The sequence below is a fragment of the Euleptes europaea genome, chromosome 13 (assembly GCF_029931775.1).
Source record: "Euleptes europaea isolate rEulEur1 chromosome 13, rEulEur1.hap1, whole genome shotgun sequence".
Lineage (NCBI taxonomy): Eukaryota > Metazoa > Chordata > Lepidosauria > Squamata > Sphaerodactylidae > Euleptes > Euleptes europaea.
Genome location: NC_079324.1, coordinates 23292299 through 23310992, shown reverse-complemented (window position 1 = coordinate 23310992; position 18694 = coordinate 23292299). Strand labels below are relative to the sequence as shown.

General features: G+C 44.6%; 1 protein-coding gene across 1 annotated transcript in view; it reads left to right on the top strand.

Moving 5' to 3' along the window:
* The first annotated feature begins 7506 nt into the window (after positions 1-7506).
* DIAPH2 (diaphanous related formin 2) overlaps positions 7507-18694 on the top strand; it is a 421870-nt gene continuing 410682 nt past the window's right edge. The window contains exon 1 of the mRNA XM_056859236.1: positions 7507-7670. Within this exon, the coding sequence (XP_056715214.1) occupies positions 7560-7670 (111 nt within the window). The 5' untranslated portion in view covers positions 7507-7559. The remainder of the gene's footprint in view (positions 7671-18694) is intronic.

Below are 18694 nucleotides of genomic sequence, written 5' to 3'. Positions count from 1 at the left end.
CATTGTGACGTGCCTTATGAACCTATCCAACAGCTACAGTAATCTTATGAGGTCCAGCTTCAGGTGCCCCTGCCTTCTGAGCTTATCAGCTGGAGATCGGTTGTAATAGCAGGAGATCTCCAGCTAGAACCTGAAGGTTGGCAACCCTAGCTCCCCAGAGAGACTCATTGGTCCCATTCTGTTGCCCTTTTCTGCCAGCAAGTAAAGACTTTTTGGTGGTGTTTGGCATTCCCTCTGTGATTGCCTCATTCCTGCCCGATGTTTTAAGTGTTGTTTTTATGTATTTGTGTGAGTATTTTTGATTGGTTTTAATTGTTTCAATGATGTTTTTAGTTTGGCTTGAATGGTTTTTAAGATATGTTTTTATTATGCATACTTTTAATTTGTTAGCTGTCTTGGGGGCCCAGTTGAGGGCAGAAAGGTAGATTATAAATTTTGTAAATAAATCTTGAATACATTTCAGGCCACCTAACCAGCAAAGATACCAAACTTTAGTGCAAGCCCTAAAGGACACTGATCGCTTGCTAAGCAGTCCCTTACCTCAAAATAGCTTACATATGGTAATAATGTGGAAGAAACTGCAATGTAGTCAATTGTGCTGGCTATCTTTTTAAAATTATTTTTTTATTATTTTAAAAATTATGTATTTATTAAAGTAACAAAAATGTACACTTCTCAATATAACTGTACATTTTGCATATAAAAACACTATTTTACAATGCTTAGTCCTCCCGTCCCAGCCCTCTAACAAATAACCAGAAGGGATATCATTGTGTTGCAGGACACTATAGCATTCACCACGCTTGCCAACAGGGAACAGTGAGACCACACTTGCCAACAGGGAACAGCATGCTCCCAGTGCTCCCTACTGGCAAGCGTGCATTCTCTATGGGCAAGCGCTGTTCCTTGTTTTAGTACTTCCCATGGCATTGAAGTCTCTACAAACCCCGCCCTCCTGAGGCTTCACCCTCAAAATCTCCAGGTATTTCCCAACCCGGAGCTGGCAAACCTATGCAAGACCCATGTGCCCCACATAGGTAGGGCTGCCAACCTCCAGGTACCAGCTGGACATCTTCTGTCATTACAACTTATCTCCAGCTGATAACAGGTCAGTTCAGCTGGAGAAAATGGCCACTTTGGCAGTTTGAATCTATGGCAATGTAGTCCCTTCCCTCCCCAAACCCTGCCCTCCTGAGGCTCCGCCCAAAAAACCTCCAGGTATTTCCCAACCTGGGGCTGGCAACCTTACACATAGGTAAGCAAGGGAGGGGGAATCCATGCCTGCAGTCTTCTCCACCTTCCACCCCCCCGTACCTACTCTGTGTATTGCACCAACAATTTTGACTCCCAGAACTGTGGCATACAGTAAATGTTATACTGCTGCTCAGTCCATTGCTTGACAAAAGGCGAACTTTCCCTTCTAGCCAGCTTCCTCGCTTACTGGCCATCAAATCCACGCTGCTTATTTGCTGTATGGATGCCTTTCCCCAATGATATATGGGATGTGAGGGGTGAGATTGACTTTACTGAAGTTTTGCTTAGCAAAAGGGCCAGAGAACAAAAGTACTCCTAAGGTCCACCATGGACAGAACACTTGATCAACAGGGGAGTGGTTTTCTGACCATTTTTTCCCCTTTTAACCCTGGCCAAAGGGTCTTGGGGGTGTTTTGTTGTGCTGGCCTGTGCTGAGTTAGTAGGGTTGCCAACCTCCAGGTAGTAGCTGGAGATCTCCTGCTATTACAACTGATCCTCAGCCGATAGAGATGAGTTCACCTGGAGAAAATGGCCGCTTTGGCAATTGGACTCTATGGCATTAAAGTCTCTCCCCTCCCCAAACCCCACCCTCCTCAGGCTCCGCCCCAGAAACCTCCTGCCCATGGCGAAGAGGGACCTGACAACCCTATGAATTAGCTATGGAAGTATGAGAATGCTGTGGCTAGACCAGCTGTTTCCTGCCCTGTGTGTCTCCCTGGAAAAAAGGATCATGGCTACAGATAGGGACTTAATTCATGTCTGCCAGGCTCCCTGCAGTACACTAACACCGAGGTTCCTGTACAAGTTTGCCAGTCGCTCTTGGACCTCATTTCCTGCTGTCACTCCTGTAAAAAAAAAAAAAAATTCACCATCAGGCGACGGCGTGATATCACTTCCAGGGAAAACCCAGAAGTTACACCAGTCCACTCTAGGAATTGCTGGAAACACTATGGTTTTACCAGAGTTTCTGGCAATTCCCAGAACAAACTAGAAGTGATGTCACATCACCCGCCATGTCCCCATCCCCCTGAGTCCTGCTGGTTGCCCTACTCTTGCATGTTTGAGGGGGCGTTTTCTTTGTTCCTCCCCTGGGTGTATTGTGCATATGGGTGGCAGCTGCATAGCACCAGGGAGTCACGGTTGCATTGTCCTGCACTGGTTGGTAGCAGCTGTGTGTACCATGGGGGTGGGACTGTCGGTGACAGCACATCACTCCATAATTGTTAGATGTCGGTGGGGTTGCCATGCACTCTGATGTGATCATTTCATTCTGTGCACTTGGGCATGGGTTGTTTCTGCCATTAATTTCCCTTCTGCAGAACAGCTATAGGATATTGACTAGAGGCGCAGGCATAGTGACTCTCCACCAGCAATGGGGTCTTATGATGGGGCTGGTAATTCTGTTATGCAAAAGAATGCAGGCTGCATGACCAAGCTTTTGACTATGCTCTTTAAATATATATATTTAAATTGGTCTTTCCTTGGTGATTTCAGCCTTTTATGCAGGGACATTTCCCCGCGGTCACCCCCTCCAACTGCTTCGGGGTTTCCTTTTGATTTTGCATACCTTTCTCGACTGTCAGAGGCCGCCTCGCTCTCCCCGCGTGTTTTGTCCACGTTTTCCAGATCCTGGCTAAAACAGCATCTGGAAAACATGGGCAAAATGCGCAGGGTGACCTCTCATAGGCGGAAAAGGCTTGCATAATCAAAAGGAAGCCCCAAAGCAGTCGGCAGGGTGACCGCTGGGAAACGTCCCTGCATAAAAGGCCTTCAATTCTGTTTGATATAATTGATCAAACTCAATCCAGGGGTTGCTTCCAAAATTGGAGACTCCATTGATATGAATCCGAAACAATTTTAGATGTTATCTGGATCACTTCTTTCCAAGACTTGCTGCGAATGTCTCCATTTCAATTATCTGCAACACTGTCCTTCCTCTAGGCTCCAATCGTCTCTGGAGAATCATTGTTTTCCCATTAACAGTAGCACAGTTTTTTCTTTCTCTTGGAGCAGAAGCTGCATGGTTTGTGAGAGCTTCACCACTCTCGTCACCAAGGTGTTGCCCTCTGGAATCTATTTTCATTGCCACACCCCACCTTGTGAAATGTAAAAGAACACTAGGTATGTGCAGAATGCCTTTTCCTCATCTATGAGTAACCACAACCAGATACCGTATATCTAGAATGAGGGAAAACAGATTGCAAAGCAAAGTGCATGCCTCACAGGCATTAGCAAGTACTTGCAATATTCGTATGTATATTATGAATTATATTCTGATAATTGAAGAACACTTAGGATTCTCCGTAGCTCATAATTCTAGGCAAGATGCATATATGTTCCTATAGACCAATGTGGGCTGTGGAAAACCCAGATTCAAGCTCCTACAAAAAGTGCATGAAGACAATAAGAAGTCTTGTGGAAGTTTAAAGATTAACAGATCTGCAGTGTTGTCCTAAACAGAGCCCCCCCCCCCATCAAGTCACAGCTGACTTATGGCAACCCCGTAGGGTTTTCAAGGAAAGATACGTTTGGAGGTGGTTTGCCTCTGCCTCATGACCTTGGTATTCCTTGGAGATCTCCCACGCAAATACTAGCCAGGGTCGGGGCCAAGAGCGTGTGACTGGCTCAAGGTCACATAACAAGGTTCCATGGCACGAGTGGGGATTTGAACCTGGGTTTCCCACAACCTAGTCTGACACACGACGTCCTAGTCTGACACCACACCCTCCTAAAAACACTGAAGTCAACTGGCTTAGGTGGGTGGAATTCTGTTTTGGGTGGAATCATTATTGTGGCTAAATCTTCAATGGATTAGATCCCGCTTGACCAGCTGTGTAAAATGTTATCTAAATTTAAGAGGGTACACACACCGAGCACAGTCCTAAGCAGAATTAACCCTTCTAAACCCACTGACTTCAGGGACTTAGAAAGGTGCAACTGCACTTCAGATTGCACGGTCACACACAGGAAACAAACAAAAAACCCTGTAAGCCAAGGGGCAAAAAGGCCACGTAATGCAGGAGTAGTCTGTCACAATTATACACAAAAGTGCTATCCATGAGGCCATCTGAGGGAGGGCAGGAAGCAGGTCAGCCAGTCCTGCATCTTGCCTGGATCCATCTAGGCAGAATTACCTCCGCAAAGAACATTGGCACTAAATATTATTTAAATTATCATGTGCCCTTTCAAGAGCCTGTTTTGGCTGAAAAGAAAGATTAAAATATCAACTTTTATAAAGAAAGTGCAATGTGATCGAGTTACTCCTTAGCCCCCTACAGGTGGGTAGTAATTTAACTGGTGGAACCTCCCCACTGCTGGGAAAGGCGTTAATGAAAAGTTCTGCCCATTGCATTTCAGCCTGTAGTTAAAAGCATAAGGAACAGGCTGCCAGAAGAGTGTGAGGGCACACAGATTTTAAAACCAGTTACAACATTTTAAAATACACACCCAACTCTAATCAACAATCGAGTCTGTACAGCAAAAAATTGGTGGTATCTAAAAATAAACATTTTCTTATTTTTGGAGAATTGGTACCACCCCCCCCCCCATTTTTTGTTGTCAGATGTGTTCTCCAAGAGGCTCACAAAAATCATTTCAAAATGATAGCAAAATGCTGATTTGCACACGGAATAGTCTGGCGTCTCACAGGGGAGAGGCAGGTTGACAAGGGAGTGCATCTGAACAGTTGGATCTCGCCTGGTCCTTGGCTGACCGTTGGCAATTGCCAGACACAGCAGCACACGGCAAAAATCAACCACTGGGAAAACAGTAAGAGCAGCCCATACCCACAAATAAAAACAGCAAGTGATAACACTCATATTTATTTAAAGTACTTGTATACTGCCTGTTAGCTCTGGGCTGGGAAACACCAGGAGATTTTTGGGGTGGAGCCTGAGGAGGATGGGGTGTGGGGAGGCACTTCAGTGGAGTATAATGCCATTGAGTCCACCCTCCAAAACAGCCATTTTCTCCAGGTGAACTGATCTCTATTGGCTGGAGATCAGTTTTAATAGCGGGAGATATCCAGCTAGTACCTGGAGGTTGACAACCTGTCCACGTACCGCCTGTCCACACACACATGGTGCATGTGCATTATCCCCCGCTTTTAACCTTTAGGGGGATAACCACAAATAACGCCTGGAGTCTCCAGAGCTGCACTTGACAGATATTACCCCCTTCCCCCTTTGCCTCTTCTTCCTAATCCATTCCTTCCATCGATTCTTCTTCCTTCCACCACTTCTCAGCAATCCACCCATCTGGGTCACCGTGGTGTAGTGGTTAAGAGCGGTGGCCTCTATTCTGGAGAACCAGGTTTGCTTCCCCGCTCACACATGAAGCTGCCTTCTACTGAACCAGACCCTTGGTCCATCAAAGTCAGTATTGTCTGCTCAGACCGGCAGCTACTCTCCAGGGTCTCAGGAAGAGGTCTTTCATATCACCTATTTGCCTAGTCCCTTTTACTGGAGATGCCGGGGATTGAACCCAGGACCTTCTGCATGCCAAGCAGAGGCTCTGCCACTGAGCCACAGCTCCTCCACATGAGCGGTGGACTCTAATCTGGTGAACCGGGTTGGTTTCCCCACTCCTACACATGGAGCCAGCTGGGTGACCTTGGGCTAGACAGTTCTCTTACAGTGCATTCCTAAGAAGAGTTACTCCATAGTTAATGAATTATAGATAAATGTAGTATATAGTTTAAGGTAATTTTAAATACTGTCAGAATACTTCTCCGGAAAGTCTAGTGGTGGTGGGACACGTACTTAAGGTGGGTGGTGGGTAATTGGGCACTGTTTATTCAATAATATTATAAAAGAAGATGTAAAACTGTAGTACAAGTGCTCTTTTTGTATTTCTTGTATTTTTATTGTCAAAGGCTTTCACGGTCAGAGTTCATTGGTTCTTGTGGGTTATCCGGGTTGTGTGACCGTGGTCTTGGTATTTTCTTTCCTGACGTTTCGCCAGCAGCTGTGGCAGGCATCTTCAGAGGAGTAACACTGAAGGACAGTGTCTCTCAGTGTCAAGTGTGTAGGAAGAGTAATATATAGTCAGAAAGGGGGGAGGGGTTGAGCTGAATCATTGTCCTGCAAAAAGTATCTTTCTGACTATATATTACTCTTCCTACACACCTGACACTGAGAGACACTGTCCTTCAGTGTTACTCCAGTCATATATAATCATATATAAAAAAGAAGAGTTACTCCAGTCTAAGCCCAATGGGTTTATGTGATTTATAATTTGTTGTTTTTTTTATTTTATAAAAATTAATAAAAATTCATATATAAAAAAGAAGAGTTACTCCAGTCTAAGCCCAATAAGTTTGTGATTTATAATTTGTTTTTGTTTTTTTAATAAAAATTAATAAAAAATTCATATATAAAAAAGAAGTTACTCCAGCCTAAGCCCAATGGGTTTATGTGATTTATAATTTGTTATGTTTTTTTATTTTATAAAAATTAATAAAAAATTCTTATATAAAAAAGAAGAGGTACTCCAGTCTAAGCCCAATAAGTTTATGTGATTTATAATTTGTTTTTTTAATAAAAATTAATAAAAAAATCATATATAAAAAAGAAGAGTTACTCCAGTCTAAGCCCAATGGGTTTATGTGATTTATAATTTGTTGTTTTTTTTTATTTTATAAAAATTAATAAAAAATTCATATATAAAAAAGAAGAGTTACTCCAGTCTAAGCCCAATGGGTTTAGACTGGAATAACTCTCTTTAGGAATGCACAGTGAGAGCTCTCTCAGCCCCACCGGCTTCACAGGGTGTCTGTTGAGAGAAGGGAAGGAGATGGTCAGCCGGTTCGGTTCTTCCTTAAAGATGGTAAAGAAAAGCGGCCTAGAAAAACCAATCCTCCTTTTGCCAGTCCCCCCCCCCACCCCCTTTAAAAAAATGCCGCTGCTGCTTATTGTCCCTTTCGCCCACTTCCGGGGTTTTCTCCTAAGCCTAAGTAAGGGCAACCTCGCTCTGATCACGGCTTCAGCGTGCGAAAGGTTGCTTTTTGCTTCCCCGTTCCTTTTTTTTTTTTTGGGCGGCGCACGCGCAGAAGCTCCGCCGCGCGCCCCCTTTCCCCCCGGGGGAGCAGAGCATGCGCAGAAGGGCCGCCCGGCGCGCGGACGGTCCCTGTCAAGAGAGGCGGCGACCAAAAACGGAAAAAAGGGGGAGGGGGGGAGGAGAGGCGGCCCAACGGCTCTCCCGTCCCTCCCGCCGGGCGCCCTTCGCGAGGCGGGGCCTCAGCCCGGCCCGCCCTTCGCCTCAACCCGCGCGGCGCCTATGGGGGCCTGAGAGGAAGAAGCGGCGGCATGGAGAACCCGGGAGCCGGCGGCGGCGAGGAAGAGCCGGGGAGGATGAACCCCAAGCGGGGCGGCAGCGGGCGCGCCCCTGAGGAAGAGAGCAAGAACAAGCCCAAGCTGGTGAGAGGAGAGGAGGGGCGGGGGGGGGAGGGAGGGCCTAGCTGTTTCCGGTGCGCCCGAGACCCCGGAAAGGTGGGTTTTTCCCCTTGAGGGGTGGTCGTGGGTGAGGGGAGACCCTGCCCGCAGCCGGGGGTCCGAGGCCTGACTTGCCCTGCCGGCCGCCCTGCAGGAAGCGAAGCCCTGATCCGACCGCTTGAGACCAGATGGACGCCTCTCCCCTCCCCCCCTTCTCCTGCCCCCCCCCCCGTGGACGCCGGCTTCGTCCCTCCGTCCCCCGGTTTAGTCCGCGCTATTGTTAGAGCCACCGAGGCTAGATTAATTCATGCCATCGTATTCCCTGCTGCTATGTATGGGTGTCAAAGCTGGGCAGGGAAGGAAGCGGATAGGAAGAAAGTAGACTCCTTTGAAATGGGGTGTTGGAGGAGGGTGTTACGGATTCCGTGGGCTGCCCAAAAAACAAATCAGTGGGTTATGGATCAAATCGAGCCTGAACTGACCCTAGGAGCTAAAAGGACTAAACCGAGGCTGTCGTATTTTGGTCACGTCACGAGTCACTGGAAAAGACAGTCGTGCCTGGAAAAGTGGAGGGCAGCAGGAAAAGAGGGAGACCCAACAAGAGATGGACTGACTCAATCAAGGAAGCCACGGCCTTCAGTTTGCAAGATCTGAGCAAGGCTGTCAAAGACAGGACATTTTGGAGGACTTTCATTCATAGGGTCGCCATGAGTCGGAAGACACTTGAGGGCACTTAACGCACTCGCACACATTGTTAGAGCGGGCTCGACAGGCCGTGCCCATGACTCTCAGGGCGGCTGCCAGGTCCCCCGCCGCTCTGGCTCCTGTGGCCCGGTCACTCTCCCAGACTCTGCGGCCCCATGAGTGGCTTCAGGACAGCGCTCCTTGAACTATGGGGCCGCAACCCCGTACGGGGTCGTGTGACCGAATGTGGGGGGTGGCGGAAATTTTTTACTAAAGTGTCAAATTATATGTATACCAAATAATTATTTCAAAACAAATTTCTTTATGATTTATTATCAGTAAATGTTTGATTTGTATGTGTGTGTGTTAAGTGCCGTCAAGTCGCTTCCGACTCATGGCGACCCTATGAATGAAAGTTCTCCAAATACCTGTGTGTGTGTGTGTATACACACACACACATATATACATACATATATTCACACACACACATATATATACATATATACGCACACACACATATATATACGCATATCTATTGATCTATCGATCTAGATATTGATATATATGTATATGTGTGCGTGTATATGTATACACAGACGACCCCAGTATCTATCTATCTATCTATCTATCTATCTATCTATCTATCTATCTATCTATCTATCTATCTATCTATCTATCTATCTATCTATCTATCTATCTATCTATCATAGGTATATATGTATGTATATATATATATGTGTGTATATATGCGTGTGTGTGTATATACACACACACACACACATATACCTATATACAAATTTTATATGTGTGTGTGTGTGTGTATATATATATATATATACACACACACACACACACACACACATACTGGGGTCGTGTAAATATTTCTCGGGCAAAAAGGGGTCGCGGGTGGTAAAAGTTTAAGAAACCCTGCTTTAGAAACTCAAGGGGCTTATTGGAGTTGACAACGTCCAGCCCTGCTTGGTGTCTGGGCTGGAAGGCTGGCAAGACGTCGGAGCTGAGTGGCAGTGGTTTTTGTTGTTGTGACGCCTGAAGGTTTGTCAGTTTCTTCGTTGCGGCGTGTTTGTTTGTTTTAATTGGCCTTGCTCCTGTGGTTAATAACATATACACCCTGGGAAGCGATATGAATTATTACCCTTTTAATCTGACAGATCTGTATTGCGGCTGCCAATTTCTTCCATTCCCTCCTGTGTTTTGAATAGCAACCTGCAGAAATGAACCGGTAGTGGTGGCGTGGCTGGCTCATCTTCTGAAGAACCACTTAAGAATCGTAGAGTTGGAAGGGGCCATGCAGGCCGTCTAGTCCAACCCCCTGCTTAATGCAGGATCAGCCTAGAGTAGAGGTTCCCAAACTGTGCTCCATGGATCACTTGGTGCCCTGCAAAACATCTAGTTCTCCATGAAGAGATTGGAAAAAAATACTACTGTCATTCAGTTTAGTATGTAGGTGCTAGGTGAAAATTAGTGTTCGGTGATGAATTTCTCGCCTGAAAAGTGCTCCATGACTCAAAAAGTTTGGGAACCTCTGGCCTAGAGCATCCCTAGCAAGTGTTTGTCTGGCTTCCGCTTAAAGACTGTCAGTGAGGGGGAGCTCACCACCTCCCTAGGAAGCTGATTCCATTGTTGAACTACTCCCAATGTAAACCCCCACCCCAATATCCAGCCGACAACTTTCCCACTGCTCCCACTGACAAATCTTATTGCAGTTGCCAGTTTTACATTGGTTGTGATTTGAACAGGCCCGTGGGCAGGGTTTAAAGTAAAGAACAGAAATCTTTTGGAATAGGAGGAGTTGTCCATCGTAGAGACATTGTTTTGGCAAAAGCGGCAAAGTTGTTGTGCTCCTTTGTAAAGGCTGACACATTTGACCGTAGGTAAGAGTCTGCTTTGTCACAATGAACAGGTTGGTTTGCTTAATTGCTCTGCCAAGCTTCTTTTTACTGATGGTCACCTTGTCTCGCAATGGACCAACATAGCCACTTCTCTGGAAAGTCAAGTTCAGCTTTTTTATATTCTCATCCGTGCGAGAAAAACCTTACCTGTAAGGTTTCTGCATGTTGGGTTAATGGTAAAGAAACAGGAGTAGGGCCAGTAGAAATAAAAAAGCTGTCAGTGATAGACAAGTACAGGGATACTGAGAGCTACTTTTGGGAGAGAGGTTGGACCTAGTCTAGGGAGGGTCGCTACCTGTTTTTCTTCCATGTTTTTGCTAGGTGCACGCTAAGTATGGAAGCGTGTTGGGGGACCTTGAGCTAGATGCACACACTCAGTCTAACTTACCTTGTTCCGTATGTACCTACCCGTACAGTCCGGTCATCCTCAGAGGCCCTGCTTCAGTTGCCCCCACCAACTGAAGCTAGTTGGGTGACAACCCAAGAAAGGGCCTTCTCGGTCGTGGTACCAGAACTTTTGAACTCCCTCCCCAGGGAGATTTATCTCTCTCTCTCTAGTGGTGTCTTTCGCCAGCAAGTGAAGACGTTTTTGTTTTGTCTGCCATACTTCCAATAATGGTTACTGGCCTTCCTTCCTTATTTATATGTTTTAAAAGAATTATTTAATTTTTTTAACTTTAGTTATAAATGCTTGGTTGTTTTAATTTTTTAAAGCGTTTGCCACCTTGTGGACCTTGATAGGGTGGAAAGGTGGCATAAAAATGTTTTAAGTAAATAATCCCTCACAGGTTGTTGTGAGGACAAAGTGGAAGACAGGAGGATGCCGTAAGCTGCTTTGGGTCCCCGTTGGGAAAAAAGTAGAGTATAACTGTGGTAAATAAATAAATGGATGTTATTGAGTACCCAAAGGACATGCGATGCTATGTGTGCCTGAAGTTGGCACCTCACATGTACCTCATCTGTACTGCAACACAGTTTGAACTTGACATAAAGATTGTTACATATGTGACATTTTTCCCTCGGTTTGTTTGTTTCTTTGTATAGCACCATCAGTATATATGGTACTTTACAAAGCATAAGAAGACATGTCCCTACCTTGCAATCTGAAATTTGAAACCAAGAAGACAAGAGAGAAAAGAGAGTGGAGTAGAGATAACACTCTATTCTGGGTACTGCATAACTCATGATTACCCATGTGACTGTTGTTAAGAACGATGCTGCCAGATACTATGGTTGAAATGTTGTTGTTTTTTAAAGAGAGAAGGCAAGAAGTCCTGCCATAGTGTGCTTCATACAGGGAAGGGAGTGCAGAATAGGTTTCTCAAAGGCTTGACAGGTTTTCCGTGCCTAAGCCACTAAAATCAATGAGCTTAAGCACACCTTGTTCTGCAGAGGATCCCACTGTCCAGAGTAAACATGGGGCTGCCTGAGATGTCAATCCTTAGTGTAATTGGTCCAAGAGAGGTGTGCTAAGAGTGAGGATTAGTATTATCTTCAAGTGTTGACGCAATTGCCAAATCATTTGGAGGCACTGCTTGAGAACAGGAGGTGGGGCACCCTCGCTGAGCCTGGAAATGGTATAATGTGTTTAATCACAGTATCTTGTGCCCCCAAATACTTCCTTATGTCACCAAGTTGAAAACAGTCCCAGCGATATCTCGGTATGACGGTATTAAGGGGAAGGAATGTAACACAAAGCTTGGAGCTTGTGTGATCTAAGTTTTAAACTTCATTGTATCAAGAATGCTCTGACTTCCTGGATGTGGCTTACTGTGAACTGCTGCCTTTTCCAGCAATTGATGACAGCTAAATGCAACCACCTGCAGGCCACCATTTACCACCGGAAATCTTATATATATATTTTTTAACAATGTAACTTTGTTTGAAAAGTGATATACAGCTGCTTTCTATACCCAGGTGTTTACTAAGCTAGTTCAATTGAGTGGCCAGTCATTCCTTTGCTTCATGGGGCTGACCAGGATGATTCATAGTTTCCTTTCCCCTAGACGCTGCAGCACAACACTGTATGCTTGAAAAAAAGGGCGGTGCTGCATTTTGTTGGCTGCCAGTGTCTCTCTTGTTGATACCCTGTTTGTGGGAGCTCAGCCTCGAAGTATAAAACCTAAGAACATAAGAAAAGTCGTGCTGGATCAGACCAAGGCCCATCAAGTCCAGCAGTCTGTTCACACAGCGGCCAACCAGGTGCCTCTAGGAAGCCCACAAACAAGACAGCTGCAGCAGCATTATCCTGCCTGTGTTCCACAGCACCTAATATAATAGGCATGCTCCTCTGATCATGGAGAGAATAGGTATGCATCATGACTAGTATCCATTTTGACTAGTAGCCATGGATAGCCCTCTCCTCCATGAACATGTCCACGCGCCTTTTAAAGCTTTCCAAGTTGGCAGCTATCACCACATCCTGGGGCAGGGAGTTCCACAATTTAACTATGGCCATTTACGCAGGGTCAATTTTGAAGCTTGCTCAAAGCTCTTTTAAAAAATGCAACCTTTAAAATGCCTATTCACATCCCCTACGCATAAGGAGAAATTCCATCCCCCCAATCGCCTGCTCCTTTGTTCCTTTCATTAGCATCCGCCGTTTGCATAGCTAATGCGTGGCTGTGATTTTACGTGCTTCCTTGAGGGGATTCTTCGAGGCGGGGCGGAGCAAACACAAAAGGTTGCGTTAAAGGGGCTCTTAAGAAATGCAAAGCAGGTATGCGCTGGCTTCGCAGTTACTTCCTGATTGATGGTTCAGCATGAAAAAGTCAAAAAAATATGTGGGGCACTTCAGCCTGAAACGTGCTGCTAATTACCAAGCATAAATGGCCACTGTGTTGTAGGAAGAAATACTTCCTTTTATTTGTTTTGAATCTGTATTGAATTATTAGATTTCCCCTGTGTTCTGGCCTTAAATAGCAGTTGTACCTCCACGGTACCTTGTGCCAAGCTGCCAAAGCTATGCTGTCTCTGAAGACAACAAATGCTGGTCAAGTACAGTTTGGTGTTCACATGGAATAATTCCCACTTGTCCCATGACATGGAAGAATACAACTATCAGTAGAATATTCACATTGCTTCCCTTGCACTTGAGATACCTGTTTAACAGTCCTTTCACACTCTAATAATTAACTGTTACATGCTGCTGATTTAGGAAAACTTACTCTCATCTCATCCATGCCTCAGTTCTGATTAACTTACGTAGCCTTGACTGTAAAACCTGCCTAGAATAACGATTGTGGCTGTCCTCACCTTAGTCTTTCCCATCTGATCTGTGTGGTTATTGTCTCTTACTTTGGGTACTGGCCAGGAAAGAAGTTTAGACATAAAATACTGAAAAGGTTGTAATCTTTTCTCTACTTTTTGAACTTCATCTCAATTAATGACGAGGGCTCTATATTTATTTAGTGGATTGTTTTTATATTAACTAAGCAATTATATATTAATGGTATTTTCAAATTTAACAATAGCCCTCCCATTATGATGTTTTATGTACTGTAGTTCATTGTTTACACAGTTCCATCATGAAGTGTTTGATGTCACTCCTTTTTCAAAAGAAATCATGATGAATATAGTGTGTTTTTCAGGTTATTAACTGAGAATCTCATGTCCACACTTTGTTCTTGATAACTTTGGCCAGCTGGAAGAAAGGCTTGCCTTTTTGTTAAATATGGACTGTTCTGACTAGTTTTATAAATCTGTAAGACAGGAACCTTATTCTAGGTAACCATCTGTATGAAGCTAGAATGGTATATCTTTGTCTACTCTTGGGATGTTAAGACTCAGCAAACCAATATGACCTTGCCCAGCTTTTGAAATGTGCTACATTTCATGTACTAGAAAATTTTGTAGATTGTATAATTGGAATGCCATCATTCAGGCTGCAACTGTCGTGCACTTCCCCTTGAGTGGTTGTGCCTGTAGCTACCAGAGTTGGTGACTTGGTATAATATCTGCCTGGCTTAGACCACAATCCTAAGGGGTGTGTGTGCGAATCGGCATAGGAGCTGGCATGACCCCACGCCTACGTATGTGCCCATTTATCCTGGGATAAGGGGCACTTAACGCTGGCATGTGGGGCATTCATGCCACTGTGTGGGGCTCTGCTGCTGGTGCAGCCATGCTGGGAGTGAAATCCCAGAAGTGGGAGCCTGCACTGGCATGCAGGGAAGCTATGACGCACCCCCCTTCCAACCACTTCAATATCCCACTCACTCAGCCCGTCCATATATGCTGAGGGAAAAGTGTTGGCCTGAGTATATTTATGAGGAGATTATTTCTTTCTCCTCCAGTCCCACACCCGTATTTACCTCAGTGAGAAATGGGAGACAAGAGGCTTTTCAACTTAAACAGACAAAGCAGGGAAATTTATTAAAGAGAACTCACAGAGATTGTTTTTTAAGAAAAAGGCAGAATATTTTGGAGGGAAAACTCAAGTCAGATTTATATACACAAGATTGCTTCAGAGAAATAGCTTAGATGTTTCCTTCACACAAGTTCCTTCAGTTCTCAGTTCTCAAGCTTAGTTCTATCTCTTCAGAACTATTATACACATTCAGCTTCAGCTTTAGTTCTATCCCTTAGAACTACTATTCAGACGTTCATACTCTCATTCTGTCATTCAGCTTCAGACTCTCAAAGCTCTGTCCCCAGCCTAGCTCTCTCTCTCACTACCCCACCTAAGTGGCTGTGATCCTGCACACCTTCCTGCCACTGGAGTAGCTCTGCTTCAGAGACCAAATTTCCCTTGTGACTTGAGAATGGGCCCTCTCTAACCCAATTCTCACTCCTGTCACTCCCACAGGTTGTGTGTGTCAATAGCTTTGGCTTTCACTGAACCCTCAGGTTCGCAGAGTATAGTCTCGCTTCTTCTTCGTCCCTTCACCCAGCTCTGAATCTATCACAGCCTTCTCTGGCTGGTCTCAAGCTTCGAATCTTATCACAGCCCTCTTGTCAGGCTGGGTCCCAAACTTCGAATCCTTTCTCTGTCTCTCTCTGCTCAGAGTCTCAGCTCTCTGGCTCCGACCACTCTTTGCCTGTCAGCTCTTGCAGCAGATTGACGCCTTATCAGTCCCAGAAGCGTTCCAGGGGGCGGAGATGCCATTAGGCAGCATCCTAACCCCTTTCGCCCCGGGAACACCCCCTCGACTTGCAGCGTGGCTATGCCAACTTTTTTGGTGGCGTAGCCTCGCTGTTTTCTATGGGGGCATTTCTCCCATTTTCCATTTTAAATTGTTCTATTTTCTCTGTGGCAGCCGGGAAGCTCCGCCACTCCTGGCCGCCACGCATCCACTCCCCCTTCAGAAATGGGATACCTGTATTTTTCATCAGTGTTGGACTTTCACAAAGAGCCCCGTAGCGCAGAGTGGTAAGCTGCAGTACTGCAGTCAAAACTGTGCTCACAACCTAAGTGCGATTCCGCTGGAAGTCGGTTTTAGGTAGACAGCTCAAGGTTGACTCAGCCTTCTATCCTTCCAAGGTCGGTAAAATGAGTACCCAGCTTGATGGGGGTAAATTGTAGATGACTGGGGAGGGTAATAGCAGACCACCCCGTAAACATAGTCTGCCTAGTAAACGTTGGGATGTGACATCACCCCATGGGTCAGTAATGACCTAGTGCTTGCACAGGTGACTACCTTTACACTCTCACACAGAATAGTTATTAAAGTGGCAATGGTGTGAATCATGCTAGGAGCTCACTGCTCCATGAACATTTTGGAGTTTAGAATTAAAACAATATTAGGTAAAGTCTAAATGTGAATAATTTTTAAGATCTGACACCTCAATGTTAAGCATTCTTAAGCTCTAAAAAGGTCAGATCGTTTTATGATGTTCAAAATATAATGCAAAGGACTGTGTCTCTGAAGAGAAAGTTTGGGTTGAGTTTATTTTTGGCCCTATGTCTAAAGAAGTTGCCTTGGCAACTGCCTAGCACAGAACTTACCAAATGAATTCTGTATGTTTCAGACCACTTAATAATCATATCTTGACCTACAAGTGTCACTGCCCACGAAGGTAACTTGGAAGCCAACACTGTCAAATCTCCTTTCATTTGAATGAGGGGAGCCAGTAACAAACCCTGCCTTATATTGGCTCCACCCACTTTCTGAAAAGCTTGGCATGGGTCACTGTGCCCACTAGCACCATGTTAGGGAACTCTGATCTAAACAGTAGCACGCTTACAATCTATCTCACCAACATAATATTCTTGCTGCTGTTTTTTGTTAGGAAAAATCCGCATGTCACTGTACTCTAGTGTTAGTCTTCTGTGCACATGATTAACAGTAAGGCCAGTATTGGAAAACACATGTGTGGCTGTCAGAGGTGGTGGACCTGGAATGCACAGGTAGCCTTTTGCCAGTTTTCAAGCCTTTGAAAATGTTTAAATGTTTATAGCACTGTATAAAAAGCAAAACAACTCCAACCCCAAAACAAACAGACAAAAAAACAAAAAACACACTTATTCAAACACTAAATGCTTTACATCCCTAGTTCAAGGGTCTGGTGGGAGAAAGTAAAATGTCAGATTCAGCCTGGTCCGAACAAAAGTTTTGGTACATGAAATTTTAGCAGTCGCTGGTAGAATGCTAAGCTGCAGTGCTGCTGCCAAAGAACTGGAGAGGAGTACAGCAGAGAAAGAGATGTTTGAAGGAATAAAGCAGGGGAACCAAGAGAAAGACTGAGGCTGGAAGAAGAGGAGCACCTGAGGGTCATCTGAGGTTGAGGTCTTCCAGGTTGCAGCACCTTGGTATCCTTCTCCAGTGTCTTCAGTGAGCAAAACTGAGAAGGGGAAAATCACCAGCTTCGAACATGTGGCGGGGCCTTCAAGATACAGGATAAGCCAAAGAAGGGCCTGACCAGAAGGACGGCTTCAGAGCAGTACAAGCAAGTCTCTGTGAGTGCTGGCTTGGAGTAGACGTTAAAGAAAGCATTCAAATGGCCAGTTTCCCTTTTGGGGGAGGAGTTAGCAAAGGGATTGCCACTTCTGGTTATGGTAACACTGAAGAAAACAAAAAGGTGTATTTGTATAACAATTGCTGATTTACAGGTTAAGTATCCCTTATCCGGACTGCTTGGGACTAGTAGTGGTCTGTATTTTGGATCTTTCCGTATTTTGGAATTTTTGCATATACATAATGAGATATCTTGAGGATGGGACCCAAGTCTAAACACAAAATTTATGTTTTATATATGTTTTATATCTACTTTATGCACATAGTCTGAATGTAATTTTAAACAATATTTTTAATAATTTTATGTACATTGAACATTGTTGAGGCCTATGAATAATGCCTGCACACCAGCTCAAAAGGTCCGGTTTTCGGATGAGTCCAGATATCAGATGTCCGGATTTGGGATACTCAACCTGTACCTACTTACCTTATTGTTCTTTTGACTCAAAGGTCTTAAACAGATCAAGATCCGACTCTCTTACAGGCAATCACTGCAGCTAAATATTTAGTGACTGCTAAGGTAGTTTTCTGATCCTCATCAACAAGGAAAAACTAGATAATTTTTTGAGATAGTAAATTCACATGACCTATTAAGAGGACAAATACATTTCTCTCAAATCACACCAGATTTTACACTCCAATAAAATATGTTCCAAAGTCTCAAGATGACCAGATCCACATGTTTGTGAATCGGCCTTCCAGTATGGCTGAGGGAACATAATTTAAGTATATAAGCACTCTTCTATGACCTTTTCTGCACCTTGGAGTTACTCCTAATTTTCATGGGAGCCGATCCACGAGCATTGGAATCGGTTTGGACAGAGTTCTTCCACATGTCTGTCCTCTCTGTGCATTTTTAGAGTTGTGGAGTCAAGTTTATTTTCTTCCACATGTGGCTTAAATAATGAAGATTGTCATCGGTGTCATTATTGATATTGTCATAGCACTCCCCATGTTTTAAAAAATGGCCCTCAAATATCAATATATTGATTGATTGATTTCTGTCCCGCTTTTTCCTGACCAAGGTCAGGCTCAGGGCGGCTAACAGCAATTCAACAGTTTAAAAGCATATTACATAGAAATTATACTTAAAATTATCTTTATAACCTTCAGTTCTATTAAAGATGGGAGGTCGCTTCCTTAAGACCATGTCCAGTAATGGTAAGCTGATCAGAGGAGGGGGGAGAATAGGGGAAAAACAAGAAGGGATAACCAGGGCAAGAAAAGAAATGGGGAATCAAAGTAGGTAAAAATAATATAGGTGGGTCAAGTCGGAAGGCTAGCTAAGATGGAACCATCACTGCCCTCAGACGTAAGCCTGGTGGGGAATTGAGCCAGGTCCTGCAGGGCCCAGGTCTCGTTTGACAGAGAGTTCTACCAGGCTTGAACCAGAGCTGAGCTCTGGCTCTAGTCAAGAACAGCTGGATGCTTTTTGGGCCAGGGGCCACTAGTAAGTTGT